This window comes from Polistes dominula, unplaced genomic scaffold (assembly GCF_049000335.1).
Source record: "Polistes dominula isolate Pdom_NZ unplaced genomic scaffold, Pdom_raw_medaka contig_24, whole genome shotgun sequence".
NCBI classification, from domain to species: Eukaryota; Metazoa; Arthropoda; class Insecta; order Hymenoptera; family Vespidae; genus Polistes; species Polistes dominula.
Window position 1 is genome coordinate 78,293 of NW_028301150.1, and position 27,776 is coordinate 106,068.

At 34.4% G+C, this 27,776-nt stretch overlaps 2 protein-coding genes across 9 annotated transcripts; one reads left to right on the top strand and one right to left on the bottom strand.

Annotated features, from left to right (window-relative positions):
• LOC107069161 (uncharacterized) lies at nt 1–3,868 on the top strand. Of its 2 annotated transcripts, none has more exons than XM_089177807.1 (5): nt 1–393; nt 471–1,076; nt 1,176–1,425; nt 1,518–2,251; nt 2,357–3,868. In XM_089177807.1, the coding sequence occupies exons 2-5, from the start codon at nt 937–939 to the stop codon at nt 2,979–2,981; spliced, it is 1,749 nt and encodes a 582-aa protein (XP_089033933.1). In that variant the 5' UTR covers nt 1–393; nt 471–936; the 3' UTR covers nt 2,982–3,868. The 2 variants fall into 2 exon arrangements, with proteins under 2 accessions (XP_089033933.1, XP_089033934.1); XM_089177808.1 differs by having other exon boundaries at nt 515–1,076.
• Snap25 (Synaptosomal-associated protein 25kDa) lies at nt 3,088–27,753 on the bottom strand. Of its 7 annotated transcripts, none has more exons than XM_089177812.1 (8): nt 27,612–27,752; nt 25,460–25,495; nt 25,152–25,317; nt 24,992–25,033; nt 17,805–17,853; nt 10,659–10,776; nt 10,258–10,531; nt 3,088–8,149 (listed from the first exon to the last, which is right to left on the bottom strand). In XM_089177812.1, the coding sequence occupies exons 3-8, from the start codon at nt 25,248–25,250 to the stop codon at nt 8,087–8,089; spliced, it is 645 nt and encodes a 214-aa protein (XP_089033938.1). In that variant the 5' UTR covers nt 25,251–25,317; nt 25,460–25,495; nt 27,612–27,752; the 3' UTR covers nt 3,088–8,086. The 7 variants fall into 7 exon arrangements, with proteins under 7 accessions (XP_089033938.1, XP_089033939.1, XP_089033940.1 ...); XM_089177813.1 differs by having other exon boundaries at nt 25,152–25,292; nt 27,612–27,750; XM_089177814.1 differs by lacking the exon at nt 27,612–27,752 and adding an exon at nt 25,592–25,706 and having other exon boundaries at nt 25,152–25,292.
• Between the last annotated feature and the right edge of the window lie 23 nt (nt 27,754–27,776).

Sequence of the window (27,776 nt, forward strand, 5' to 3'; positions counted from 1 at the left end):
TTTAATATAATATAGAAACAAATGCGCGCACACACACACACACACACACACACACATTTGATGATATTTAATTACGTATGATGCGTATGTATATCGTATCGATATATTGATATATGATTAATCGATCCATTAATCGCGTAATAAATCGCGTATACATGAAATTCGTTTGTTGAACCGTTGTGTGAGTCAAAATGACGACACAGGACTACCTCGCGGCGTCGGGTTAATACATGGGTGTACCTAATGTTAGTTTTACTTGGAGGTCGATTAAAGTTCTTCGAGCTATCGTATCCACGATGAGCGCGATCGGTTTGATTGTGATCTTTGCTGGTATAATGTGGGCAATTAAACTTAGACGAGACATTGGCGATTATCTTAATCTCGCAGTCCCAGGTTAGTATGTATAGTAATTACATTAAAAGCTCATTAAAAGCTCAAAACATTTTGTTACTTTTTGTTTTTGTCAAAAGAACGTTTTTGTTAAATTTGTATTACGGCCTGGGTTAACGAGCAGACCATCACGACGAGCAGGTGATGGACACCTTTGGCCAACGGTGATAGTCGTCGCAGCTGTACCATGTGCTCCTGTTTATTTGCTTGGATTGAAAGCCTACCTCTGCCTTAATCTTGGCATACCAAGAAACAACAAATGTTGTCGTCAATTCGAAGAAGACGATTCCGAGCACTCGGACTTTCAAGATTCTCCCGATGATGTTGTTAATAATGATAAGAACAATGGTTTGGAAGCCAATCGTATATTATTCCTTCATGCAATTCTCTGTTTGATCTCTGGATGTCTCGTTGGTGCCATCAACGTTGCTTGTTTTCTCAAATCTACTACATTTCAAGAAAAGATCCGCGAGGATGGATCATTCGATAATCTGATAGAAGCTATGAATAATTATGCTTACGACGATCGAGTTAGATCTTACGTAGATGCTGTTCAAATGGAATTTCAATGTTGCGGCAGCGAGGATTATCGCGATTGGTTTCACGTCAGTTGGTGGGCTAAACGATCAACGGAATATTTTGACTATGAGGATAACGAACGACAACAGGAGGGGGGGCGGCAGTGGGTATAATCGGACCGATTATTATCTATCGTACTTTTATTCCTATCCAAAGATACAAATTTAAGATTGAACATTGAACTTGTGTATTTTATTTTTCGAAAGATCGATGGAAAAGAAGGACGAAGGAAAAATAGCTACCGTTTTCAAAGATGTACCGTTTTCTTGTTGCACCAATAAATTCGTAGAACCCTGTGGACATCGAGAAATTCTTCGAGCCAGTCAAGTTTGTAATTTCGGTCTGAATAAGGAAGAAACCGTTTGGAACGTTGGATGTCGTTCCATCATTTTAACCCACGCTAGAGTCATTGGATTATTTCTAATATTTTTCTTAATTTGTCTTTCACTTTATCAGGTATAGAATATAATGATTATTTTTTTCATATATTCCATGTATCATGTATTTGTTCAATCAAATGTTTATACGTTACGTTTTTTTTTTTGTAGTTTCTACTCGGCATACTGTCACGTTTAGTTCAGACCGCGCATAGCAATGAATTTTATATCGGTCCAGAGAAACTTTATTATCGCGCTTGGATTTTCAGTAACACATTAAGCCCATGTTCTAAACATTATACAAATTTATTCCAAGAATCTGACGAAGATACTATAGAAACGCGATCGTTGCTACAAGAAACGTTGGAATCGTCGCCGCCGTCGCCGCCGTCGCCGTCGCCGCCGTCGCCGTCGCCGCCGCCACCGCCACCGCCTATTATCGTTGCTTCCGATAAGAGAAATTCAAACAAACGAAAACGTCAACAGGAACACAAATTTGTATTAACCCCGCGTGGATCGGTACAACTGTTGCAAATAGATCGTCTTAGAAAAATTCGATCTAGTCCAATCTTGTCAACGAACGAGCCTATCAAAAATACATACAAACAGGATGACAATGACAGTTTGTTGGAAAAAAGTGACACATCTATTAGAGCCAATTTGAAATTTCGAGAAAATAAAAATCTATCTAATGCAGTGATTGCACCCGTACCTCCTCCATTTCCTCCCCAATCCGAGGAGTACGAAGAAAAAAGGAATTTCGATAATACGAGAAATAAAATAGAACGAGAGTTTATTTCGAAACCGAGCAAACAGGATAGACAAAAATTGTTAAACAAATTCGAACAAATTTTTAAGATCGAGGAAAGAAATCGCAGAGAATCCGGTGGAGCTGACGTTCCAAGGTAAACCTTTCTTATCTTCCTATTTCCATTCGTTCTTGCTTTTTTGTTTTTTGTTTTTTTTTCTTGTTTTTTTTTTCATCGCCTTTAATCTCAATCGATTCTCAGGCCTTGGGAACAGTTGGTTCAACGAAGTATCGATTCTCCTGACAAAGTTAATCATAGTTCAAGAGAAAGCGAGAAAAGTCACGTTCTTTCGAGATTTCAAGCAACCGATGCTTACGATCGATTTCGTGGTACGCTACAAGACACTTTATCGAGACGAGAGAATCCTCATTTACAAAATAGGACGACGATTAGACGATCCGCGAGACCAGGTCGCATGTGTCCTTGCTGTTCGAAACGTAATCATCAACATTTCAACGGAAACAACGTTGATCCTGAAGATTATCGAATCGTTCAACGAACAAACTTACTCCCAGATATTCCTTGTCCTCCTACTCCACCAGCAATACCTTTAGCTTTACATGATTGTACATCCCCGCGTTATCCAAGACCAACTTTGATTAGACTACAGCAACAAGAACAACGGAGGCAACAACGACAATGCCATTTACGGAATTTCCAAAGGAATGTCAACGACAATAAGCATCAACCACCACCATGGACTTTGGCTGCTACCTCTTTCTCCCATCCTTCCAATAACAATTGCATACACTGTCAAACACGACATTTTCTTACCACTAACAAACAACATTATCGTCGTTCGATCAATTCAAATAGGTTTTATTAATAAGGAAAAAAGGTAGTGCAATATGACCACAAGATGAAAGGGGGTTACAACGGCAACATACAATATTCTGCTGTTTATTTGCCGAGAAGTAAAATACACACAGGCATTTGTTATATAATAATATTATTATTATTAATAATAATAAGAAGAATAATTATAATAATAATGATAATAATAATAATAATTAATAATAATGATGATGATAATAATAATAATAATGGTACTGGCGAATAATACTTCTTATTACAACGATCTCTGAGATACATCTAGCAACGTATCGATACTAAAAAGAGAGAAGCTTAATCTTAATAATTTTTATCTTGATTATTTTGAAATGTCCACGCGTGTACGCGTATACGTGTTGGATGTTTGCATTTACACACGAACACGGATAGGCACGAGCACATTCCCACTCTGCATCCTTTGTTTCCGAAAAACCGATCGATCATCACTCTTGCTACTTTTTCCTCTTCTCTCTCGCTCTCTCTCGCTCTCCCTCTCTCTCTCTCACACACACACATAATCATTTATCTATCATTCGCAAACTAACAATAAATTTCTCTCCTTTCACCTTGCAAACATTTGCAACGGTGGTCCCGTAAATCGATCTCGAAGCGAGCGCGTACTCGCAATGAAATTTCATATTTTTATTAACTCTTCTTTTTCTTATTACGTATAATATATGTAGTCAAACGTAAAATAATCATTCTTTTGAATATCTTATAATATTAGTTTTCAAATGGAATGAAAATGTAAAGGAAGAAAGAAAGAAAGAAAGAAAGAAAGAAAGAAAGAAAGAAAAAAGTATATATGGTAACACGCTTAATTTCCATTCACAGAATCAGAAATTCATAAGAGAGAGAGAGAGAGAGAGAGAGAGAGAGAGAGAGAGAGAGAGAGAAAAGAACAGAGAATAGTTAACAAACACAAAGTTGGAAACTGGGCCAAGCCCACCAACATCGCGAGATAACGGAAAAGGAAGAAAAGATGAAATGTGCTCGACTCGTCTATTTTCAAACGAGCTTAAGCCTCTCTCTCTCTCTCTCTTTCTCTCTCTTTTGCTCTTTGAATTTTCATCCGTTTTGTCAAGTTTCGAAGCAACCGAATACCAGTATCGCTCATTGATTTGATCGAAAAGAGACAAGAATTGTCTTCGTTCAGTAAATTCGTTGAATTATATCGTTAATTAGGAGGCAACAATTCATTCCGACTCGAGAGAAGTAATCATTTGCTCTTCTATTATTTTACAAATTGTCCAATAAATCAGTTCAATTAGTTGATGAAAATAAAAAGAAAAATTTGGGTTCGTTTCGATAGAAAGCCTGGGATTTCTCTCGAGTTGCCACAGTATAGATCATAGTATAGATATTCGTTGAGTTCATTTTGCCCCCCCCCCCCATTCATTTATCCTTTCTGTTCGACTCTTCCATTTATTTATCCTTTCTTCTTTTTCGTTCTTTCATTCTCTCGTGCAGCATGCATACACACACACTCACTCTTTCTCCAAATGTAACTCTCTTTCTCTCCTCTATCGTTTTCTATCTACTTCTTTGCTAAATCTACCTGCGTTTTATCTATACATTTGTGAGTAGGTATTTAAAAGTATGCGCCTTAAATAACGCATTTTAATCACGTTACTTCTCGCTATATAATATATTTATTTTTTTATCTTCTTATGTATGTATATTCTCGTGTTATATGTTTTGTTGTATATGTTATATATATATATACGCCACGCCACGCCACGCAACGCCTCTGTGTATTTGCATGTACATGTCGGTCATATTATTTTGTTCTTTCTTTTCTTTTTACTTCAAGTTCTCTTAATCTTTCATTTTCTACGAAACGATAACAACAAAGTCAACGTTATAATATAATCGTACAATATAGATAATCAATAATATAATAATAATAATAATAGTAATAATAGTAATACAATATTGCTCAACCACCTCGTCACTTTAGCATTTTATCGCTATTCTTATAGATTCTCTTCAATTCACGTTACTTAACTAATAACGATGGGATTAATATTTTTTCGAAATCGCGTCCTCTCCGTTTACCTAGGGGTGGTGCCGATAATTATGACAGTGGACAGTGGATTAATAGTAAGTGAAAAAATAGGAAAAATCAGGTTTGCGCCTATGATTTATTTAATATTATTAAATAAATATGCGTCGTTTTTGTGATTTGGGCCCACTATCGTAATTGCCGACACATATACGCGCGTGCGCGTGCGAGTGCGCCTGCGTTTTATCTTTACATAATGTACACACATTACTCACGCACACGTATAAATATATTTTTTATAATCATATACACACACACGTAACAACAACAACATTTGCTTTCGTCATTGGTGCTGATCGTCGTTCTGATATCATCTCTCTACGTATCTCCTTCACCTCTATATCGCTTTTTTTTGTGTCTTTCTTTTTTTTTCCCACACGAGTAACACGTTCTACAAGAGGGAATTAAAACGACTTATTATTATAGGTACAACCGGTACAACACTTTCGTCCAGCGAAAAGCGTTCCAAAATGACGAGTTAATAATTGTGCTAATTATGACAGTGGCTTAATTAGAATTTTGTGACTTTAGTCTACTGTCATAATTACCGGCACGCTTATCAGCTGATTCGATATTCGAGTGATATCAAGCAAAAGTGCAAAGTAAACTCTTTCTATATAGGATGGTCCTATTCCTTCCTCCTCCTTCTTCTTCCATTCCTTTAGTTAATTAGCTAACTATTGGAGTTATACCTTACTGTGACCACGAAGAACGCGTGGGCGCGTCAACTTTGGGAGCAGATGGATCTCGCGTGTGTCGCGTATGTGTAAAGTATATCAAGTAAATATGTTAAGTATGTTTTAGGTAATAGATGTAAATGTTTACGTGTGCATCCTTTCACGGTATGATCCTCTTCAGATCACGAAAAACAGAAAAAGATGATTGATTATTTTTCTACAAATATTTCTTGATTTTGTCATCTATATATATATGACCATAGGGATGCATTTTTGTTCCTCGACCTTGTAGATATTCATTTTTCTTTGTTTGCAGTTGTTCACTCGTAGGACCACTCTTTCCTTTTCCATTTTCTCTACGTGTATACGCGTGCGCACGTATATATGCGTGTGTGTGTGTGTGTTTATTTGGCTTTACAAAGTGCGAGAGAGAAAGATGATTAGGCGATGAAAATCCTCCTCATACACTTACGTAGATATATAGAAAGAGCGATAATATTTTCTACCGTTTGATTATCAACTCTAGTTTTAAACGTGGGAGCAAATTTAATATCTTTAACGAATTATTCATACGTATTAAAATGTTATATATATATATTTGTTCTCATTCGATGTTACGTAAATTGTCTTGTAATCAAGGACTATATAATTGGCCTATAAAGGGTTCAAGAAAGAAGGATCTAAATTTCATCTTTTCTCTATCTCTCTCATTAACAACCGGATCGTGTCTCTTAATTACGTTTCTTTTCTATATCTCTCTGTTTGTATATAGATTTTGCACGTGTGCATGTCGCGTCGTCGCTCTGTGTCATTCTTGAAATACGTTGTATAAGAAGAACTCGAGTTTTTTGTTATGCGAGCTCATCCATTTCTTTTCTTTCATAAGTATGTACTGTTCTGTTTTTATTCATTGTTTCTTATCGTGTTCATTTGTTTTATTTATATATATATATATAATTGTATTTGATAATAATAGAGATTTTTCATATACAAGAGAGTTGTCGCCGATAATTCTTCAATACTCGTGCTTCTAATATTACTATAATAATAATAATAAGAAGAAGAATAATAGTAACAATCAATAATAATAATAATAATAATAATAATAATAATAATAATAGTAATGATGATTACAAGGAAAATCTCGGACTATACGGTGGTCTCGATCTATGATAATTATTTATTATAATTGCTTTATTTATTTGTCAAAGATTTTTTTTGTAAATTTTTTCTTTTTGTATTTTTTACTTTTTTCTTTGTTTTTAATTAGCTTTGTACTCATTAGCGGATCGTCGAGATAAGAAATTTCACTCTCCTATAATAATAATTATTATTCTCTGGCTTATCTGTAACGCGCGTCGTCGCGTGTGTGAGTCGACTTTTGAAAATTTACAATTTCTTTTTCTCGCCGTCTCTAATAATCGCGGATTCCGCCGATCTCTAATTAAGCGCCGTATTATTCTTCAAGGAAATCTGTTTTTTTATTTTATTTTATTTTTTTTTTTTTTTTTTTTTTTACCGAGGGATAACATTATTCCTTTCTTTCTCTCTCTCTCTTTTCATTTTTTATTCCATTTTTTGAAGCGACGTTCAGTTCGGTAAAAAGTAGGATGAACCTAAGAAGTGTGTACGTGTATAACGTGTGATTATCTGTGTGCGAGTTGCGTATGTACATTGTGTAAAGTGTGAGAACGCGAGTAAACAATAAATAAATAAATATATATTTTTTTATTGGATGGACGGGGATACGATGTTAGACACCGTAAGAGAGCATTGCTATAGTTTCTAAGACGCATCCTTGACTAAGGAAGGAAAGAAGGAAGGAAGGAAGGAAGGAAGGAAGGTTTCCTTAAGTACGGAAAATGACAGTTTAATCAAGCGATATGCTTCTCACGCGTCTTATTATTAATATCGATCAAAAAAAAAAGAAAATGATTCATCGAACGGATTTTATTTACCTCTTTTTTCTTTGTTTTTCAAATAAACTACAATCGCAAAAATCGAGTTTAAAAAATAGCACATAAAAGAAATGCGGGTAAATCTTGTTTAAAGATAAAAGAAAACAATTATCGCAGATAATATATTGCTTCTCATTTTCATTCCGTTTATCCTTTCGACGTAGTATCTTACAGCGGATAATAATATTAATAGTAATACTGTAAGGAAATAAGGAAAAAAGAAGAACGTATATAGTGTTGTCAATTGTAAGTAATAGTTGTGCTGATGGTACTTGTCTTGGTGCTGGGTATTGTATTTTGTTGTTGTTGTTGTTGTTGTTGTTGTAATAGTAATAGTACTAGTAGGTGATGACGGTGGCCAAAACGGGGGTGCAGAGAGAGATGGTCGTGATTGGTGTCTTTACTTGAGCAGTTGATGGGCTCGCTCGTTGGCCACCTGTATCCTTGCCTGGTTTGAGTCGCCCTGCGTGTCAAAAATATTCCTATCTTTTACAAATGGGCGCACCAAAATCGTCCATTATAATGCGCGTCCATCTTCTTTTCACCAAGGATCCACTAAACGAATCCTCTCATAATCGTGCGATTTTTTCTTTCTCTCTCTCTCTCTCTCTTTCTCTCTTTACATTTTTTACATTATTTAATTATCTTTTATTTTCACATATTGCTAATAGTAATTAATTGAAAAATACACTTCTTATAAAGTACACTTCTTCTTCTTCTTCTTCTTCTTCTTCTTCTATTTTTGTCAAGGAAACATTTGACACATTTCAAGTTCAAAGGACTAACACACTATTTTATTGTTTTCTATGTACATCTACGAGAGAAATCGTGAAGAATAAAACTGGAGAAACTTTCAACGAGTAAATATATATTTTGTTACGTTTAATCTTGTATCGCTTTGGATCGAAGAATCAAAAATAGAAGCAGAAGAAGATTAATATTATTATATAGCGGATAAAATGTTGACAAATTGATTGGACGAGATCTATTCGACCAATAACGAAATAATACAAAAAGGGGGAGAGGAGATCCCGTCGCATTGCACGGATGTGGCTCTCATTCGTTACTTCCTTTTTTTTTTTTTTTTTTGTTTTTTTTTTTTTACATATTTTAGGAGTAGCAGCTAGTAGAGGTTTGGAGAAGACGGATATATATGCAGGGGGTGTGTGACTTCAAGACTACTTGCTAAACCATTATATACGAGTATGTGGAGGCCACCAAAGTGACGTGTAACACGTGAAACAATAGTTTCACAATGTTCTTAACAAATTTCGGATGATTTTGAAAATGTGCTTCGTTTAACGTAAACGTTTCTCCCCTTAAATTTGTATAGATTGACCAAAATACCTTCTGTGGTGGTTTCTATCCATACCCCCTTGTGTGTGTATACATTGACGGTAAGACATATATATATATATATATATATGTATATTTTATTCCATTTCTATATATATGCGATATGCGTGTTTTCAATTATTTGTAACAGGTTGAAATATATTGAAATATACCCGGGTTGTTGAGTAGCACACACTGAAAGTTTTTTTTTTTACTTGAGTAAGGCGTGCGCCCGTTGATTCGCCGATGCTATCCTCGTTTCGTTCGAATCGCCCTGCGGATTAGCAGTTTTCATTTTCATTATAGAAAGGCGTATGACTTTTTTGAAATGTGTTTTTTTTTTTTTTTTTTTTTTTTGATGCGTCGCGTGTCATGCGCACTTGAATAAAAATGTACATTTGTGAGTTGTATAGGGTGCTTGGATATTTCAATGTCAGAAAATAAGTAAGCGATGAAAATTAAAACAACTACGTAAAGTAAGTTGAATTTATTGAAAATTAATATGCAAAGCGTTTCTAACGTTTGATGAAATCTCATTCTATCTTGATTAATAATATATTCTTATTGTATTATCAAGTGCGCGTAAGCAGTTGAAATTTGATCAAAAATAAAATCATTTGTGCGATGCTAGTGCTCAAGCATATGTCGATAATTGTCCTATGGAATATTTGTCTTCAAATAATTTCATAGATAAACGGCCAAGAAATAATATTGATCAATTAGTTATTTAGAGAACAAGAGAAATCACGCACAAACACCAAACGTATGTTTTTCAAATTGGACTCTTTAGAAAATTGACTTGTTTGATCGTTAATGAAATTAGAAATCAATCGAACAGGGCGATCGAGCGAATATCTTGCAATTGTTAAAATACTTTATTTAGAAATAAAAAACAAAAAGGACAAAGATAATTTGTGCCGTACACGTAAGACATTTTACGACATAGCAATAAATAATAATCGGAATAAAGACGACGATGACGACGACGATGACGACGACGATCGGAAAGGAAAGTTTGAAAAGGTGAAAGCTGCGAAGAATGTGTGCATCTTTTTGATTAACGCGTGCATCGTGGTGAGAGATAGAAAAAATCGCACTCAAAGAAAAATATATTAGTTGATCACGTAGAAAAAGTAGCACGCAAATCGAAATCTTGGAGAGAGAATGATATGAGAATAAAATAGATCAAATAGATAAAATAGATTGGAAGAAAAAGGAAGCTATTGTCTTTCTTACCTTCCGGTTGATCCTGTCGATTTGTCGATTTTGATTCTCGAGCTCGCTGCCCATATCGATTGCCATATTTCTGAGATTGCCGATCATCGTTGATACCTGACCCATGTTGTCTTCCATTTCATTTTCTCGCGCGTCGTTGGTGATCTTAGCTATGTACCCACCCTGAGGGCCTAATCCATTGCGTTCGTCCATCACGCGTTGTGGCTGATTATTAACGACCTTACCGTCGTCGTTGCCCTTCCACGTTCCCTCGTCTTCCTTGAAACTTGCACTCCTATCGTTGGTAATAATCATCAACAAGAAATAATCAACAAAACGATAATGTTAGTGCTTTTCGTATAAACCCTAATAATAATAGAAAAAAAAAAAAAAAAAGAGAAACCATAATGCAACAGTCGTACTTGTTACAGGGAAGAACACAGAGCCCACAGCATTTTTCCATCCCAGTAAGATTCTTCTCGGCCTCTCGCATGTCCGCATTGATTTGGTCCATGCCCTCCTCGATTCGATCCAATTGCTCTGTTTCGTCGTACAAAATATAGATACCGTTATAGCGTTTGCAAACATCAAAATGTCAGCAGTCAGCAACACCAATTTTGAAAAAGGAGGGATACCATTTTGGAACATTTTGGAACATTTTGGAACATATTGTTGTCGCTCCTTTTTCAAACGAGAGAAGACTACTTTTTCTTCCCTCCTTCTCAATTATATTTCTATATAAAGCAAGTCTTATGGAATTTGTAGAAACGAGGCAGTATTCATTCATCGTCAGATAATTATTAGGGGATTATATAGGAAAAAGTAATTAAAACAATCTCGACGAGGAAAAAGGGCCTCCTTTCTTATTCCAACGAGACGATTTTGTTTTTTATTTCACGAGAACGGTCTCGTTACTAAATCTTTGCAAATGTTTGCAAATTTTTCTTTCGATTCTTCTACTAATTCAACTCCATGGCAGGCAGGTATTTCATTAACAAACAATAATATAGCAATAGGAAAAGACGTGACCGTTATCGATTAATAAAAAAAACACTACGATACTTTGACTTATGTGATTTTGTATTTCTTGCCTATTCAACAAAGTCTTATAAGCTACACACATATATATAAATATACTAATATATATGTTTCCTATGGTTCGAGTAATTGATTTTGTGATGTATATATCATATAAACATATGTGCTGCTAATGATGATAGTAGCCCAAGTAAAATGACTTTTTGCAATATCGTTTACTTAGTTCACTGTCATAATTATCGACACATATAAGTGGGAGATATGTCAAATGGATTTAGAGGCATTGGAATTGAGAGTTTGGTCAGAGTTTTTACACGCAGAATTTCACGGATTGTGTACGATTGAAAAACTAGACTTTTCAATAGAACTCTTTTAATAGATAGACTTTTAGAATAGTTTTCTGTCGCGCAAAATAGTGTAACTTTTTCACGAGTAAGTTGTTTCTTTTGTTTCGTTAGATTTTACATGAACTAGAATTGGGTGTCCAACTGGGTGTCCAACTGGGTGTCCAATTGGGTGTCCAATTGGGTGTCCAATTGGGTGTCCACCGCGAAGAACAACTAAATTAAAGCACAAAAATTGGGAAAAGGCAAGGTAGTAGGAGCTAATGGATAACAGGGTAATATAGAAAAAAAAAAAAAAAAAAAAAAAAAAAAAAACAAATAAAACATCTCGTAGCAAATAACGTAAGTAAGTATTCACTTCAAAAGATGGATTTTCGATCGTAGGAAAGTAGAGAAAGAGACAAAAGGTAGGAAGAGAGAACAAAAATAGAAAAAGACAGTAAGAGAGAGAGAGAGAGAGAAAGACAGAGAGAGAGAGAGAGAGAGAGAGAGAAAGAGAGAGAAAGAGAAAGAGAGAGAAATTAAAGATACTCGGCAATGTATTTCAATGGCAGTGTCGTTGTAGTGAATGCGACCAGGTGAGATTAAAGAATGTTTTGGGAAACGGATTACATATCGATGAACATTTACGACATTATTATTATTATTATTATTATTATTTTGAATGAATCTTTCGATGCATATCTATAATTAAATAGTTGTTGTAATGAAATAGTTGACTCGCGGCATAATCATCGAATGTACGTCGTGTCCGAGGGTGTGCGCATACGTATGTCGGTAATTTATTTATTTATTTATTTATTTATTCATTTGTTCGTTTGTTGTTTGTTGATTTTCATCATTTTTGATAATTATCATCGTCATATTATCATTACCAGTATCTATTAATTAAACTAACTGATTAGATACTGTTGAGTTGCGTACATTTACATATACATTGAGTCACAAAAGTATTCGTAGCCACTGTTAATAATGTCAATTTAAAACAATTAATATTTACTTCTAATGCAACGTTTCCAAATGTTTCTACTTAAAAATATATTTGAGGATTATTCAACTTTGCATATCGATATAAATGTTGTATACAATAGTGTATTTGATTGTAATTAGAAAGTTGAATAATCCTAGATGATTACTTAGTCGTCTGTGCAGAAGAATGAAAGAAATATCGCATTAGAAGAGAATAGAAATTATTTACAATTTGTATTTGGAATATTCCTGCGACTCGCTGTACTTTTGGTCACTGAGGCGTGTGTTTGAAAGGAATTATAAGATTACGTCTACATTGAAATGGCTTACCGCCTTGCTCGTCCAGCATAACGAGTGTTTTCATCCCGACCTCGTGGCTCTAAACAGGCAACCGATCAATCAGCGGCGTGTTAACATTCAAGACAAATTAACCGTCGACGCTCCCTCGCTTCGGTTCGCGCTCCCAAAATATCCAAATACAACAAGGGACAACAATAAGGAACAGGACTAGGATAGAATATAATACAACATAATAATAGCCTTTTGTTCTATGATTATGAAATTCATTTTTTGCCCTTCTTTTCGATTCATCTTTTTTTTATTTTTTTCTACAATATTCCATGATTAGCATGATTTACCAATGTTGACAATAATGAAACACGAAAGAGCCGACATATCCAGGGTAAGATTATGACAGTGAGAAAGAGAAAGAGAAAGAGAGAGAGAGAGAGAGAGAGAGAGAGAGAAACAGAGAAGTAAGATATGAGAGAGAGAGAGAGATACGCGCGCACATAATCGGCGAACGAGCGAGAGGGCGCATACGACGAATGTTTTGATCAGCACAGTATCATTTAAATACGTAATCAAGGATAACGAGTTTGAGGGTGTCCAAGAAATAATGTGAGATAGATGGAAAGAAAGAAAGAAAGATAGATAGACAGAAAAATAGAGAGAAAGAGAGAGAGAGAGAGAGAGAGAGAGAGAGAGAAAGAAAGATATAAGAAAAGTGATATGATCTAGGATTTACCAAAAGATTAAAGGTAAATCCATTGATCCTCAAAAATGGATACATGGCCATCGAATTGACTAACCACGCGCGATGTTATTTTCACACGAATGTTATCCAATTGAGCACGTTCCTTTTTAGATTTGTAAGGATCAATCGTTGAGTTTTCCTCTTGAATGTCAAGTTTTTGCTTACAAGGGAAAAAGAAACGAAGAACGATCTTGTTCGACAGCCAAGTATCTAATGAAAATCACTTGTAATGAATTGCAGAGCCTTCACATAGATAGAAAGAATGAATAGAAATAGTGGGCGATGATTTACTTGTTTCTTTTTTATTAACAAACGTGGAGCTTGTTAATAAATTCAGGGCTTCCCCGTCGATAGTAAGACTGAGCTGTAATTATTAGCGGGAGTAATGAGGAATAATAATTTGGAAAATATGGTGGGAGAGTTCATGGGGAAAAGATTCATTATATTTATATATATATATATTATTGTATTCCATTCATATAAGGGTTTTTAAGCTCACTTGAATAACTCGAAAAATCGATCCGCCCTTCTGATGTAATAAGAAGAAGAAGAAGAAGAAGAAGAAGAAGAAAAAGAAAAAAAGTGTATAAAATAGAGAGAGAAAAAAACAAAGAGAAAGGAAAAAGAAAAGAGACGGATGGCTTCCACCTCTCGTCCACTTTTTGTTCTTTTTTTGTTTTGTTTTGTTTTTTTTTCTAAAAATCCTCTATAGAGGAATTAATAAATTCCAAGTCTTCGATCCTCTTATCCCTTGTTTGCGTTTTTTGCTCATATTTTTGGTTCATTTGGTTTGATTTAAAATGAAGTTTGAATACTTGGAGATTACTGCTTACCGCCTTGGTGGTCTAACATCATCAGTGTGTTCGCTGCGACATCCTCGCTCTATGATGGGGTCGAAAGGGCCCACACGTTAACGGAAATGAAAGATCTTTGAGTGATTCGCGTGAATAACTGCAAAATTATACAAAACAAGAAAACACCGCGTGCACGTCCTGTCGATGGTTAGTTGTACATTCAAAAACAACAACTATTTAAAAAAACAAAACAATTGTAAACTATAATCATCGAATAATCATTAATAATAATTTAATTAATGAAGAAAATCCCTTAAGACAAGACGTACCACGTTGCTGCAAAAGAAACATAACGATTTTGCTAAATCAAATAATATTAATTATACGTAAAAAAAAAAAAAAAAAAAAAAAAATAGATTTCGAAGAAGATGGTCATTTGAAATAATTAGGAAATGTTGATATTAAGATTTTAGATTTTCAAATGTAAAAGAAAAATGTTGCTTAATATGTCGTCGATATCAGACCATTTTTTTCGACAAAATAATAATGTATATTATAAATCGAAATAAATAAATGAAAAGATTCATTATAAATAATAGACGATAGTATGTCGATGATGAAGATGATTAATGCGAGTATGGAGTATTAGAAAAATATAATAAATAAGATGTACAGAACCCGAACGTTTGTGGAAAAAAGTATGAAAAAAATCGATAGGTGTCGCGTTTATTAATTATTCAGATATGCGATTAAGGACGCATCTATCCCGACGATCTATCTAATCGCGACTGCAATCAATTCTTCTAATTGCTAATGCAACGTTCTTTTTTTTTTATAATGCAAAACACGAACTTGAACTAATACCTACGTGGTAAAATAGCGATTGACAATAATAGTACGTTTGAGAGATGCAGAGGTTCAACCAAGGATCAAAAAAAACTCAAGAAATATATACATATATATACAAGTTCCACAGGAGTATTTGTAACCCTGTTGTCAATTAAAAACAATCAATATGTTCAAATTTGTATACACAACAACATATTTTAGGATTATCCTACTTTTCAATTGATAAGAAATATATAATTTGACATACATAAATGATAGAAACAAAAATTCATGGTACTATATTTTAATTAGATGCAAATACTCTTGTGAGATCAATTTTGTTATCAATTTGAAAGCTTCAAGATCTTCAAATATATTTCTGTGTAGAAAAATGTTGTATTAATTGTTTAAAAAATTGACAGTATATATATATATATATATATGTATGTATAATAATAAATATTATATACGACAGAGACAGACATCTACCTCTAAGAGACGTGTACGAAGTATGTAAATACGGTTTCGGGGGTTTTACACTAAATAAACGTAATATATGTATACATATATATATATATATATATATATTATATATTATACGTATACATATACATAAAAAGATGTACGTAGGTATTACACGTTGACTCAAAGCGACACAGCTAAAAGCTTTCGTGTGAGGCTACAGAGAGTATATATATATATATATATAAGTACACAATCCAAAGAAGAACGTGTATAGTAGTATTTGTGAAAAGTAATAAAGATAAGGGAGATTTAGTAATACATACGTATGCGCCTGCAAAATATATGCATACACATACACGATTACACTATATATATATATATATTCATTATCTATTATCATTATTCATTATCTGAATATTGTGCGGGAATAAATTACTAAAGAAAGAAGCGCGAGAAAAATTTCAAAGACATTACTTCAACGAGGTTGATCCTTGCTCTTTTTACATTGACTATATTTTTTTATCTTACAGAAAAAGAACAATAAATAAAAAATAAAAAAGGGTAACGAGCAACGAGTTCATTTTTTCTCTCGATCAATAAAGGATAAACAGAGGGAGAGATAGATAGAGAGAGAGAGAGAGAGAGAGAGAGAAAGAAAGAAAGCAAGACAGAGAGATAGGTCAGGGGTTTGTTAGTATGTAAAAAGGCTAATGTTTTTTTTATTTTCAATTATATATATATAGAGATACCAATTACTGGCAATAGCAGCAGCAGCAGCGATAGCAGCAGCGGATGCTAGTAAATACTGAGAGAGACCACCGAATGCTTATCTTTAGTTGGTGTCGTCAATCGGTTTAGAGTAAGTCATTATTAGTACTGATTAATCATGATGATTATATTCTGGCAGTGTCGTAGAGTGTAATGATTGGTATTTAACGTTAGTAACAGTGGTTTATACAAGTTAGTGACTAAGGCGATGTTAAAAATAGGTAGATTTTATTAAATACAAAAGAGGCCCAAGAGGTGGTTCAATGGAAAAGGAACGTAAATCAGAACAAGAAAAAAATAAAGGGGTAATATCGATAAATAAGAACAAATCTAATCTCGACTACTTGCAACAATAATAAAAATTAATAAATACCTACTCTATATATTAAGGTATAACGATCAAATCTGTGTAGTGCTAGTTCCTTTATCTCAGCACCACCGCGTTTCGGGACTGTACATACTTTTATAATATCAAAATAAAGCTAAATCTTTCCTACCGTAAGGATCTATTTAGATTACGTGCGACTCGTTTAAAAATGTAACTTTGTTATATTATTAAAAAAGAAAAAAGAAAAAAGAAAAAAGAAAAAAGAAAAAGAAAAAAGAAAAAAAAACACCAGAAGACAAAAATAAAACCAAGAAGATAAATATAACAATTAACGTGAAGCAATCGTCCGTGCGGAATATCAACAATAAAAGGGTACAACTCCTTTACTTATTTTTCTTGCATATTATCAATGATACAAAAGATGACGACATTAAAAACAATAATAATAATTTTACAATTGAAATTGTATAATAGAAAACGCGTAACAATGATATCAACGAACTAGCGCGAGACCAAAGAAATTCTGCGTATTCGTTGTCTCCATGCTCTTAACTTGGGTCGTCATTTTCCATAAGGATTTATTTCATAAACAGGAATAGAAAAGGGACTTTAGGTTGCGGTTCACAACTCTCGTGAAAGAAGTAAATATCGCGAAGGAAAAACAGAGAAAACGAGAAAGTGATTAATAGTTGAAATTATTTTTATTTCAAGATGTTTTTCTCTCTCGTGAAAGAATTTTCTTCTCTTTTTTTCCTTCTCGTTTAACGTTTCAACTATTACTTTTATAAGAAAAACCAAAGTAGATAGAGATAGAGAGAGAGAGAGAGATAGAGAGAGATAGAGAAAGAGAGAAAGAGAAAAAGAGAGAGATAGATAGAAATAGAAATAAATAAAGGTATTAAGTATATGCTTGTGTGTGTGTGTAAGATAGTGTAACGCAGTTGGTTGTAAGTTTTGTGTTTATTTTGACTTATTTGCTAAAAAGCGATTCCACTCACCTCCCTGGTCATCGAGCGCGACCAGAGTGCGGATGCCAGCCTCCTTGCTCTACGACAGACAGAGGCAGCACAACACAGACAACCACCACCAGTGTTAGTGAATTGTTTTTTAGTAGTAGTTGTAGCCGTTTCAGTACCAGTAATAGCAGTAAAATAGTAGTAATAATAGTAGGTAGTAATAGCGGTAGAAGTAGCAGTAACGGTAGTATGGTAGTAATAGTAAACAGTTTAGTAACAGTTTAGTAATAGTAAGTAGTATGTACTTGCAGTAAATAATAATTAGTAGTAGTATTTTTAGTAGCAGTAACAGTATTAGTAAATAGTAAGTATGTAGTAGTAGTAGTAGTAATATTAGTAGTAGTATTTTTCCAGCGGTATACAGCGTAGGGTACTGGGAGATATATATATATATATATATATGTATATATTATATGTAAATATATATACATAGAAAAAAAAAGAAAAAAAAAAGAAAAAATACGGAAGGTGTGACAGAGAAGTCAATGGACAAACAAGCGAAACAGATGGACGATCGTAATTAACAAAATCCGAGCGTATAGAAAAGATGTTTGGTTATTATTGAGAGGTAAACGAGGTAACAGGGGCGCTTGTGGATCTTATAAGTACCAACAAAGTTCTTTTTACGAGTAGTGAGGGTAGAGTCAAATCTTTCTCATAGTTTTTCATTTCAATGATTACTTTTTTTTTGTGTTCGTTTTCTTCGAGCGGTCTTGTTTAAATAAAATTAAAATCTCGGCTTTTGCGTCGACAGAACGCGAAAAATGTTGTCGCTTCTGACGCGCTTACAATGGCGAATCTGCCTGTAAATTTTAATTCGTTTTTTCTCTTTTTGTTTTTTTTTTGTTTTTAAATGTTTTTTTTTTTCATTACAGCGAGAGAGAGATATATATATATAATATACATACATATTATATATATATATATTATATATATACATATAGAAAGAAAAGAGAGAGAGAGAGAGAGAGAGAGAGAGAGAGATAGAGATAGATAGAAATAGATAGTTAGAGGTAGTTGAGTCAGATGGACAGACAGATATAGACGACAGACAGGCAAACAGACAGACAGATAAGTCAGGCAGACAGGCAGGCAGGCAATAAGAGTATAGGGTCCAAAGAGTATATATATATATAATATGTATATATATATTTGTATGTATAACTAGGCTTGTCATTATTAGCTATAGTTGTTCCTGATGTTGTTACCAGTCGTGACGATGTTGTTATTGTTGTTACTGTTGTTGTAGTTGTTGATGTTGTTGTTGATGATGTTGTACTTGTTCCTGTTGCTGTTACTGTCGTCGCCGTTGTTTCTCTCTTTTTTTGTTTGTTTTTTTTAATTTTTGATTGTGTACTTTATTCTTGGTTTATTTTATTTAATTTGTGGAAATTTTCTTTCGCAGAAAATAACATTCCATGTACAATATCCAATGCTAAATATATCATTTGTAATGTTTAACGTAAAATTTCTTACGATGCAACATCTCGCATAGATTACGCGTTATATTTTCTGCTCTAAAATTTGTCTATATCTAATCTAGTATATATATATATTTTGATTCCCCCATAATCCCGTAAAATCCACGCACGTTCTAACCCTATTAATTTGCTCATCTTTTGCTGGTTCACGCTTTTTGCATAGGTTTCTCCCACAGATCGATTTAATTCGTCTTCGAAGGAACTACGAAACATTGCATCCCTCTCACTTTCTTCCAGTATACGTTTTTTTTTTTTTGCAAACACGTGTGTGTACATGGGAAAGAAGAAGAAGAAGAAGAAGAAGAAGAGAGAAAGATAGAGAAAGAGAGAGAGAGAGATAGAAAGACTGCAAAGAAAATGAAAAAAAAAAAAAAGTAAACAGAAGAATTGTGTTAAATAAATGTTGAAGAATCGGAAGGAAGAGTAGAAGAAGTAGTAGAAGAAGAAGAAGAATTTGACAAATATTTTCGAAAGAAAAAATGACGAATGCAGTTCCATCGAAGATAAAATAAGTTCGTCGTAAAGAAGACCCAAACAAAATGCAAAGTAGTATACACACACACACACATAAGTTTGGAAGGAGGTTGGGTTGACAGGGGTTTCATTGGAGGGTAGCTTAAATTGTCGAGTGAGCGTGAGGGATGAAAAAAAAGTGAATGAACCAGCTAGCGAAGGATCGAAGCAAATCCCCTGTTGAAACAGCCCTTCCATATTAACAGGGTTCAAGGGTACGATGGGGATATTGAATACATTCAATGCATGACTTGAATTACGATACCTACTAATATGTCAAGATTTTCATTATAATAATAAATAAAAAGAAGGACATTTTCTTATGCGCGGAGTAGATAAAATAAAGAAGACCAACAAAAAAGAAAAAAAACAGACCTAAGTGAGACGATCCATTAATTCAATTCTACACAGATTATTTCCAAATAATAAAAAGCACCCCCGTCCCCCGCGTTCTGCGATCGTCTGCAACGATCCGACAAATCCCTCAACATGGATTTCTCGTTTCGTTTACCTTTCAATCTGTGTGAACGTGATAGTGTAAGAGTGATTGTTTATGAAACGTGAGATGAAAAAAGGTCCGAAATAAATTGAATGTGTCCTTCGACGTGCGACGTTCGAAGATATCACCAACACTTGACGAAATTCAATTTGTCGAGTTCCCTTTTTCTTTCTTTTTCGATCTTTTTCGATCTTTTTCGATCTTTTTCGATCCTTTTCGATCCTTTTCTATCTTTTTATTTCGGACGATTTTTCAACGAATGTGATCATTCCAGATCCCATGGTAATAGAAAATGGAATTTGGAAAAAGACGTTCGCTATAATAGAACAATGGCAAGAGAACGATGTAACAAGGAAGAAGAATAGTGGATGGGGAGGTGGGAGGATAGGCAAACACTCACGATCAGGCAGCCAGGCAGCAAAGACAAACAGACAGACAGACAGACAGGCAGAAGTCAAGTTAATAGATAAAACAACAATAATAGATAAAACATTTTCAATTAATAGCAAATATAATGAAGAATTGTAGTAAAATAATGTGAATGTTTGTTTTATCTTTTAATTAATACTTTTCCAAGGCAAGAAGGCAAGAAGGCGGGCGCTATCGGGCGCTATCGGGCGCTATCGGGCATAAGCAGGCATTTATTATAGTTATTTGCCGGTCAGACAAGCGAACACACGCGGCCACACAATGTATGCGTAAATAACACGCATATAAATACAGATATATAGATGTACATGTAGATATTTACGCATTCTGCAACGGACAGCCACCACATTAATATAGATTTAGGTTAACGTGGATTTGACGCTTCGGTTTATCATTTTTTCTTTAATTTCTTTCATTTCTTTCATTTCATATTTGTATTAGATAATATTTTTTTCTTGATAAATATTTCATTTCTTTCACGTTTCAACGCGAGATACAAAGTCGATGCGAATTTGTGTGATATATCGAATTAAAAAACTAAAGTAAATTTTCGTAAGCGAATGGCGGGCGCGTTCTTTTTCTTTCTCAAAAGACACACACACACACACGCACACGCACACACACATACACGCACGCACATACATACGTTCCTTGTATATCGTATCCGCGAACTTTCCATTTTCTAATTTATTATTCGTCCTTTTGTACTTTCTTTTCAGTTTTATCTATTCTTTTCATTAGATTTTCTTATTTTCCATTCATACGTTCCATTGTTTGTTCATATTTCGTGTCTCCCTCGTGCTTCATGTTCTCTCTCCAGTTTATTTAGGAAAGTTCATCTGGATATAGGTCGTCTCTGTTGCCTAGAGAGTCAGGCAGGTAGGCAGGCAGGTAGGCTCTGAAACGACGACGAGTTCAACGACGAGTTCGTCGACGTGTCGATCGACGGATCGTAAAAAACACATCCTGTTCTGTTCTGTTCTGTTTATTAGTAATCTTGAAAGTATTTTCAATCGAACGATATCGATATCGGTTAATGTTTAGTACATTTTATTGACTCTAGCTTGAAATATGAGAGTACATTCGATATCTTGAAAAATTCTTCATTAATTGTTCATTTGTATTTGTTCAATTGTATGAATTATGACGAAAAGGGTTAGCGAACAAGTAATAATACATCGTATTCATGTGTATAAATACATACATGAAAATATGTAATACTCTTTGAAATCGATCGGAGAGAAGAACTAGGATTTGATAAATCTCTAAAGAAAATGGATTGACATAGGAGACAAGAAAAAAGTATAACTGTAAGGAAATGAAAATCGAAGCTATTTCTTTTTCGAGCACTACGTGACCTACAAACAAATCTAAATCTACATTTTCAATAGGATTTCAAATCGTTCGCTGTATAAAAGCATTTTCGTTTAGACAGTTTGTCCCGACGACCCAATTGAGATAAGAGAAATGATTTAAAGCCGCCGAGTTGTGTCGAATGTTTAACTCTGATCCAAAACTTACTACACTATTTTCAAACATATTAATCGAAATTATTGTAAATAGTGACAAATGATTTTATAAACAAATGACAATGGCTTTGATCTCGTCTATTTAAACTCCAAGTCGAGATACTCGAATCGCCAATGATCGATACGAAGAAGCACGAGAGACAAGTCGCGCAGACTCGAAAAGAGATTAGAACATGGTTGGGTTGTTAATAAAAGAACAAGATGAAGAAGAAGAAGAAGAAGAAACTCAACGTTTTCAAGAAGAAAAATATCGAATTACGATATCCTCTCGTTATAATTTCATTTTGTCGAGCGAAAAAATTCTATCAAGTTACGTACGTGAATAAGGCCCATTCGTAAAAACTTACGAGATCTAGCGAAAAAATAAATCATTTTTACATTCATACATATAAAGGGACAGTAGAGAGAAATAGAGAGAGAGAGAGAGAGAGACAGATATAGAAACATCAAAAAAGAGACACGCGAATAATAAACAAGATGCACAAACAATGATATAAAACACATTTACATGTGAACACACTCTTCTTTGTAGAAACAAAACCAAACGTATAATAACATAAACGATCATACGTACAATATGCAGAGAAAACGATACACGATATAGAAATAAATCGATTAATTGGAAAATAAGAATAGAAAATTAACGAAATATTGAAGGAAAGAGAAAAACACAATTCCCTTATGCGTATACATATATACATGTAAACATAGAAAAATGCACAGACGACGACACATACATTATATATATATATATATATATATATATATATTCATCGAGGGAAATCCTTCGTCTCGCTTCTTTCATCTCAACGTCCATACATTGATTTCTTTTTAAAAAAGCTTTGAAACGGAATTATTGTGTCGCGCGTCAATCACCGAGACAAAACTTACGAACAAAACACAATAGGAAAATCAAACTGCATTTTCTTTTAACCCTCTATAATCCAAGTTTTGTTTGGCTGCTATAAAAAGACAGAATATATAACAACACAGTATAAGTAATAAATGAATATTACTTTTTCTTGTTGGTAACCAATCAAATGTGATTCCAAAAAATGATTCCTAAAGTCAATTTATAAAGGGTTAAAAAATATTCTCTTCTCGCCGCGCAAAAGGAAAATAAAAGGAAAATAAAAGGGGTCACGCACGCAACAAATCGATCGACGACATCTATACATAATTCTCGTCGTCACGTCTCGTGACATGTCTCACACAATGCTGCTATTTGAATGTTCGTAATGAGCTTTAGCTTTATTGATAAACGCGCTATTGTTGCCCACCATCAAGTTGCTTGTTGCTTGTTGCAAGTTGCATTGAAAACAATGTGCAACATTACTAAGTTTCTAAGTATTTATTTTATCGAATCGCAGTCCCGTTATACGATTTGATAGCGTCAATCATTCGGCTCGATGCAAGAATCAGAAAATAAGAAAAATAAGAGGAAATAATAAATAAACGGGATAAAAAAAAGTAAATATATTGATGAAATCCCGAAACGAAGATCATTTTATTTTGTTCTTTTTTTTTTTACTAGGTCCTTTCCTTCGAATCGTAAATCTTGCCAAGGCTTCCGAAGTAGTAAAAGTAAAGCCTTTAATGCTCCTGCAGTGCTGCCACTTTCCGATACAAATAAAGTTAGAATTTCAAGAGCAAGAGAGATAGATAGAAGGAAAAAAGAAAAATAGATAGGAAGAAATAGAGATAGGAAGAATAGGAATTTCAAAGAGAATACGTGTATACGTGATATATGCACACATATAAGCATATGCATTTATATATATATATGTGTGAATATAGAGGAGAAGATAGGCGGCGGATCGAAGCTTTTGGAGAATTGAGATAAAGTATGTTATCGCCTTTTGTTAGGATGTTTTAATGCACGTTTTCTAAACTTTTTCTAAACTTTTTCCAAACTTTTTCCACGCGTCTTCCTTCTCTTTCGTACAACTAATTTTCTTCCATGTTGGTCAACTTTGTATTCCTCCTATTCTTCGCTGCACAATTTTCTTCTTCTTTCTCTTCCGCTTCTTCTTCTTCTTCTTCTTCTTCTTCTACTTCTTCTTCTTCTACTTCTTCTTCTTTCAATCATTGTATTTTATTTATTTATTTCACGTCGTTGTTTTTCCATTTTCCTCATTTTTCTAGCCTTCCTTCATTCCTCCTTCATTTCTAGAGAATTTAATTCTCGCTAATATTTAACGAAGATCAAATAGTGTCCTTTTTTTTTCAAATTTGTTCTTTATTTTTATTTTTCGTATTTTGCCTCTCCAAGCGATAAGAAAAAAGTTATGAAAGTCTTCTCGTCTCTCTGCACGTATTTTCAAATTCTCCTAATTTGATCATTTTAATAAAAAGGGAGTTTGTGTGGGGACGTTCCTCTCTTTCGCGACTACTCGTTTATAGATTTTGACCTAGCTTATTCAAAATGATAGACAAAAGGTAGTTTTTGCCGAGGGATTTACCCGTAAAAGAATCTAACGATAAGTCAGACCCGTATGAAATATGGCGGGAAACATGAAGATTCCTGATACGAAGGATTAGTAAATAAATAGTAATCGAAGATGATCGAGGATGATCGAGGATGAAGGGTTAATATGCGATATTGGAACGGGGGAATTCCTTTCCTTTTTTTTTTTCTTTTTTTCTTTTTTTCTTTTCATTTTTATCCTTATACGAAAGAGATTTTTTTTTAGGGGGAAAGCGACGAGACGAACTCACCTCTTCGCATAGCGTCAGCATACGCCTTGTACTCTCCAGGGACTGAAACAAAAGAAATGATTTTTTATAACTATTACCAAAGAAGACCAGAGTAAAATGTGTGTGTGTGTGTGTGTGTGTGTGTGCGTGTAAGAAATGTTAACAAAAATAAAAAGCTTACCTCATCGGTGGTCTGGTCGGCCTTTAGCTGTAATTCTTGCAATTCGGTGCGAGGTGGGCCATTTTCGGCCGCACCCGCCGCTGACGTTGGTGCAGGCATCTCGGAAGGTGCCCAAAGTGCTGGATCGAAGTTTCTTCTTTCCTACAACGAGGAATCTCTCCCTCACCTGTATTTCCAAATACGAAAAGAACGAAAGGATGGAAAGAGGGAAGGGCGGAAGAGCGGAAGGAAGGAAGGAAGGAAGATAAAGGAAGATAAAGAAAGATAAAGAAAGATAAAGTAAATGTAAATCAGTTAGGATCTCTCACGTGTTACAACACACTGTGTCCCAGCGATGCAACAATCTGCAACACAAAAAGGGAAAAGAAATCAATGAAAATAAGAAAGTTGAATATCACTTAGATCGAATGTATCGTTAGCAATGAAGTAAACGAAATAACCGAGAGAAAAGACACCCCACGCGCGTTGTTGGATGGCGAAAGTTGGCGCAACACTTGGTAACTGGGTACTGCTAACGGCACCGTAGACAACACACATCTAAGCCGCCTCCTAACCTTTTAGGGAAATCAATACCCGAGGAGCCGAGCGACCCACCGAAGGACCAAACCGAAATCCGCGCAAGCGCGAACCACCCACGACGGCAATGCTGTACGCACCACCCCGCAACGATCAGCTGGGACAGGTCAGGAATTTACTCTCCCCACGAGGAAATTCTCATTCTCAGGAACTACGTTAAACCCTTATCTGCTAACAATGAATTTGTATTTTTCATTTAGATTCAATCATTTCTGTGATAAGCAGGAACATACCTGCAAATGATCGAACTAGTAGCATAGATTTAGGGTCTCAATCAATGTCGAGTGTGCTTTTGTCCTTGTCCTTGAGATATCTGGCTTGCTTCCAAGTTTACTCCCCCGATCTTTAACCAAGTCAAGATCACGGTCGATCGGCGCATATGTGAGACCAAACCCAATAGGGCTAATCGAACAAATGTCCAAAAGATGAATATATGATAAGGAAAACTAGGTCATACATGGTACGACGACGAATCTCTCAATTGTGATTGATATCAAACGTTAGAAAAAGAAAAACATTCAAACTAACAATAAGATAATGTCATCACCTTGGCATCTAGCGGAACTACGTATAGAAAATATTGATCGATGATCGCAACTGAATCGCGAAAGGTGCGTAATGTATCAAGATTTCATTAGCATGCGCGAGAGAACAGCGTTCGTTCGTTCGTTCGTTCGTTCGTTCGTTCGTGTTAATTCAACTTGCCATTGAAGAAGAACAAATAGAATTAGAAAAAAAAGGATGTGAGAAAATCAATATTTTAAGACACTCATTGTTAGACACGTAATGACGTTGGCTACGTCATTGCAATTAATCAGCGTCGCTTTTATTTGGTACGACTTTGAAACTACGGTACATGCGCATGCATATGTAAACATTTCCTAACAAGAGTAATCGTCGTCGGTTGTTCGAATGAAAATACAAAAAAATATAAAATATCTCCTAATTAGTTTCTAATTTTAGCGATTTAGTATTAAAGAATGTACTACTTAGGGATGTATTTAGTATACTTGACCTCATCGACTTAAATGACTCCGATCAATATTATTGTGCAATATTTTACGTTGCGCAATGTTGCTCACCACCTTCTTTCGACTACTTACATGGAGAGAGAGAGAGAAAGAGAGAATTTCATTGAAATGATTAATACGATATAGATAATATCGCATAAATGGCAAAAATTCTTCTCTTATCTTTATTATACACAAATCATATATCAGTTTACTCCGTTAACTACTGCATATCGTGATAACCAACATCAAAGAAATATTTGCTGTTTATAATTTGATTAATTTCTAATGAAAATTGAATATGAAATTAAAAGAAATTGAAAGATATTTCAAGATATTTTTTAAAAGGTAAAAGGAAAGATAATATGGTAGAGATAATATGTGAAACAGGATACGATAGAAGATTACTCCTAACCTATGCATTACGAGAAATAAAAAGAAGAAATATTGTGCAATGACAGCAGTTTGAAAAGCAAGTGAAAAGCAAGTGAAAAATATTGATTTTACTTGTAGGATATTAGGAAGAATTATTTTGCAGAATAGTCCAATGATGTATCTTCAATGGAATGCAATCGTTTGTAAGATCTCGAAGAAGAAGAAGAAGAAGAAGAAGAAGAAGAAGAAAAATCTTAGGAATGTTCAAGTTGATATCGTCCAAGTTGACTGCTACTGCTGTTAAAATAATGTTGCTTAAAACATTCGAATAACAACGACTCTTTAAATGGCACCAGAGTAAATGTTGGTTGAAGTAACATAAAAGTAGAAAATCAATAAAAGTTCGCTTCGCAATACGTAACGACGTTACATTTATTTTCGATATAATGGGGAAAAATAAATGGATAAATGTAAAAGTAGCGAGTGTAGAATTTCTTACCTAAAGAAATTAGCAACGTCGTAAAGGTTAATAGGTTAAAAGATGTGTTGACAGCCTTGTGACAGCCTTTTTGACAGCCTTTTTGACAGCCTTTTTGACAGCCTTTTTGACAGCCTTTGTGGACAGCCGTATACTTCTTCTCTAGAGATGTTTCTTCTAATCACG

Excerpts from the sequence above, each read along its gene's own strand:
- LOC107069161 (XM_089177807.1), top strand. The coding sequence starts at position 937 with ATGCTGTTCAAATGGAATTTCAATGTTGCGGCAGCGAGGATTATCGCG. Across the intron at positions 1,426-1,517 it reads TTTGTCTTTCACTTTATCAG|TTTCTACTCGGCATACTGTC; the intron begins GTATAGAATATA and ends TTTTTTTTGTAG. Across the intron at positions 2,252-2,356 it reads GGTGGAGCTGACGTTCCAAG|GCCTTGGGAACAGTTGGTTC; the intron begins GTAAACCTTTCT and ends ATCGATTCTCAG.
- Snap25 (XM_015326224.2), bottom strand. The coding sequence starts at position 25,250 with ATGCCTGCACCAACGTCAGCGGCGGGTGCGGCCGAAAATGGCCCACCT. Across the intron at positions 10,532-10,658 it reads TGTGTTCTTCCCTGTAACAA|GAGTGCAAGTTTCAAGGAAG; the intron begins GTACGACTGTTG and ends TACCAACGATAG. Across the intron at positions 8,150-10,257 it reads TCGACAGGATCAACCGGAAG|GGCGACTCAAACCAGGCAAG; the intron begins GTAAGAAAGACA and ends TTTGACACGCAG.